Consider the following 4,322-nt stretch of genomic DNA (forward strand, 5'->3'; position numbering starts at 1 on the left):
AATAATATAATTGAACTATAATAGTTCCAATTAAGGAAATGTAAAGCCAATATGAAAGCTGCTAACTTTTTATATTAGCGGTTAAACTCCGTTAACATTTCTAAAATTTATATAGTTTAAATAAAACATTACATTTTCACTGTAAAAATAATATATCTATATTTATAAATACTTAAAAGTAAAAATACTTCCTTAACATCTTCAGTGTCACGCTCTAATTATAAGCTATTTAAGTAAACGAAAAACAATATTACCAAAATAAATATTCAAAAAATAAAAGTTAAAAGATAAATCTTGAAATTAGAATCATATCAACCTTGAATATAACCAATTAAATAAATGAATAATCTATATAAACCTTGACCACCAAGTAATTCACCTCAACCATAATCAAATGACTTAGATGAATAATAACCTATTTTTAAAGGAATATATCTAATAAACTTAGTTGAAAGAAAAGGTATAAATCATATAGAACCAGCAAATCTAACAAAAGAAAGTATACTTAAAGAAAATAAATTATGAGAAAAATCAAAATTAGAAATAAGATAACCTAAATAAGCACCTAAAATAACAACAGTAATAGTTAAAAACTTTAAATAATAAGGTAAAGCAATCACATGAGGAATAGGAAAAATTAATCAAGATAAAAGACTACCACCAAAAACAGCAACAAACAATAGACCAATTATTCCAAATGAAATATAATAACCCTTATCATCAAAAGAAAATCTAGAATAAAAATTATTATCACCAGATATTGAATAATAAAACAAACGAAAAGAATAAGAAGCAGTTAAACCAGTAGAAAAAAAATAAAAAAAAAAATTAAACAATTAATTCATCTTAAACAAACCATCTCAAGAATTAAATCCTTTGAATAAAATCCCGCTAAAAAAGGTATTCCACACAAAGATAAACTAGAAACATTAAAACAAACTGAAGTTAAAGGTATGAAATTAACAATTGATCCTATAAAACGAATATCCTGAGAATCCTTCAAATTATGAATTATTGAACCTGCACATATAAATAATAATGCCTTAAATAAAGCATGAGCCAATAAATGAAAAAATGCAAGCTTTGGATAACCTATAGCCAAAATTCTTATTATTAAACCAAGTTGTCTTAAAGTAGAAAGAGCAATAATCTTCTTTAAATCAAACTCAAAATTAGCGCCCAATCCAGCCATAAATATAGTTATACAACCAATTAAAAGTAAAAATCAACCACAATTATAAGTATCCAATATTGGTCTAAAACGAATTAATAAATAAACACCAGCAGTAACAAGAGTAGAAGAATGAACTAAAGCAGAAACAGGAGTAGGAGCTGCTATAGCAGCAGGAAGTCATGAAGAGAAAGGAATCTGAGCTCTCTTAGTTATAGCTGCTAAAACAATTAATATAGTAATGAGCTTTATTTCAAAAGAATTAGAAATAAAATCATAATAATAAATATAATTTCAACCACCAAAATTTAACATTCATGCAATAGAAATTAAAATAGCAACATCACCAATACGATTAGAAAGTGCAGTTAATATACCAGCACTATAAGATTTTACATTTTGATAATAAATAGCTAAACAATAAGAAACTAAACCTAAACCATCTCAACCTAATAAAATTCTAATTAAATTAGGACTAATAATTAAAAAACCTATAGAAAGAATAAATATTAAAACAATATTAATAAAACGATTTATATTCTTTTCACCAGATATATAATCCTCTCTATAATAAATAACCAAAGAAGAAATATATATAACAAAAGATATAAAAATAAGAGATATTCAATCCAAAATTAAAGTTATAACAACTATAGAACCATTTAAATTGAAAAGCTCTCACTCAACAAAAACTCTATAATCAATTATTAAATAATAAATACCTAAAATAAAAATTATAGTTCTCGAAATAAACAAAGAAAAAAAACTCAAAGAACAAATAGAAAATAAATTCACGGCCTAAGATGAAAAACTTCATATCATTGATTCCACAAAACAATATTTTTAATTAAAATACTTAAGCAAACTAAACAAAGAAATATTCACCCTTTAAACAGAGAATATTTAAAGGCAATCAATGTAAAAGTAAAAGATGATATTCACGAAAATAACCAAGAGAACAAGTATAAACACCAGAATAATAATTCCCATGCTGAGAATAAGAATATATATACAAAGTATAAACAGCTCTAAAAAAAGATAAAAAAATCAAAGCAAAGAATCTAAAAGAAGATCAAGATATAATTCTATTTAATAATCTAATTTCACCTACCAAATTTAAAGAAGGAGGAGCAGCCATATTTGATGATCTTAAAAGAAATCATCATAAAGCCATTCTTGGTATCAAATTAATTATACCCTTGTTAATTAATAATCTTCGTCTACCTAAACGTTCATAAATAATATTAGATAAACAAAATAAACCAGAAGAACATAAACCATGACCAACCATTAGAGAAAGAGAACCTACACAACCTCATCAATTCATAGTCATCAATCCACCAATAACCATTCTTATATGAGCAACAGAAGAATATGCAATTAAAGACTTTAAATCAACCTGACGAAAACAAATAAATCTTACAATAACACCCCCAGATAAACCTAAAGACAATCAAAAATAATTAAACTTTAAACCCAAACAAGAAATAACCTTTATAACACGAAAAATACCATAACCACCTAACTTTAATAAAACACCAGCAAGAATTATTCTACCTGAAATAGGGGCCTCTACATGAGCCTTAGGAAGTCATAAATGAACCAAAAACATAGGTATCTTAACTAAAAAAGCCAAAATTATAAATACATAAAACATAAAATAATAAGAACCAAAATCAACCAATAAAGGAAAATATAAAGTATTAGAAAAATCATAAACCTTAATTAAAACTAATAATAAAGGTAATCTAGCAACCAAAGTATAAAAAATTAAATAAACACCAGCCTGCAAACGCTCAGGTTGATAACCCCAACACAAAATTAAAAGTAAAGTAGGAACTAATCTAGCCTCAAAAAAATATAAAAAGAAAGAAGACTTAATCTAGCAAATGAACAATAAAGCATAATTATTAAAATCTAAACCATAAAAACAAAAAAATTAGAATGATATGAACTTAAATAAACTGAACCTCTAGCAGTGATTATTAAAGAACAAATCCAAAAACTAAGTAAAATTAAACTAAAAGAAAAATAATCAATACCAAAATAATATCTAATTATATTCAAATCAGCATATGAATAAACACAAATTATAAAAACAAAACCCGACAGAAACATTAAAGAATGAACCAACCATCAACAATTATTTAATAAACAAAGAGGGATCAAAAAAATAGTTATAAATAAATACTTTAACATAAAGATAAACCAAAAGAATTAAAAAAATCATTACCATGAGAACGAATTATTGAAACTAAAATAGAAAGACCTAAAGCACCCTCACAAACAGAAAAAACTAAAAAAATAACAGGAAAAAAATAATCATAATCAAACTCAATAAGAAAAACAATAACTAACATAAATAAAGAAAGAACAATATATTCTAATCTCAAAAGAACCATTAATAAATGTTTACGTTTAGAAGAAAAAACATAAACACCAGCAAAATAAATCAATAAAGAAGTAAAAATAGAGAATATAAACATTAGTTTTAATAGTTTAAAAAAAACGCCGGTCTTGTAAACCGGAAATAAGTCCAGCCCTCACTTTTAAAACTTCAGAGGTGGAAAAGCTTCCATCATCGGTCCCCAAAACCGGTATTTTAAATAAACTAACCCCTGAAATGATCAAAATAATAATTATATCATTATCAAATGTAATAAATATTAATTTTATTAAATTAAGACACCCAATATCAATAATGCTTTTTATTATCCTTCAAACCTTCCTAGTTGGATTAATAACAGGAACAATAATAGAAAGATATTGATTATCATATATTTTATTTTTAACATTTCTTGGTGGTATACTAGTATTATTTATTTACATTACAAGAATTGCATCAAACGAAATATTTCAGCCTAAATCAATCACTATAATTATTACATTAATAATGTGAGTATTTATCATATTAATATTAATTATTCTAGATATATCTATATTTATAGACTTTTTCAAAAACACCGAAACTATAAATATTGATAATTCAATCAATTATCAAGAAATAACAATATCTTTAGAAAAATTATATAATAGACCAATATTCATTATTACAATAATAATAATAATTTATTTATTTTTAGCACTACTAGCAGTTGTTAAAATCACCAATATTAATCAGGGACCTATTCGTAAAATAAGATAATTACTA

The 4,322-nt window shown here is 24.4% G+C and overlaps 1 protein-coding gene across 1 annotated transcript; it reads right to left on the reverse strand.

Annotated features, from left to right (window-relative positions):
• Window positions 1–242: 242 nt before the first annotated feature.
• LOC126298690 (NADH-ubiquinone oxidoreductase chain 5-like) lies at window positions 243–1,669 on the reverse strand. The gene has a single exon (XM_049990128.1). The coding sequence runs from the start codon at window positions 1,190–1,192 to the stop codon at window positions 842–844; it is 351 nt and encodes a 116-aa protein (XP_049846085.1). The 5' UTR covers window positions 1,193–1,669; the 3' UTR covers window positions 243–841.
• Between the last annotated feature and the right edge of the window lie 2,653 nt (window positions 1,670–4,322).

Source organism: Schistocerca gregaria, chromosome X, assembly GCF_023897955.1.
Source record: "Schistocerca gregaria isolate iqSchGreg1 chromosome X, iqSchGreg1.2, whole genome shotgun sequence".
In the NCBI taxonomy this organism is placed as follows: Eukaryota; Metazoa; Arthropoda; class Insecta; order Orthoptera; family Acrididae; genus Schistocerca; species Schistocerca gregaria.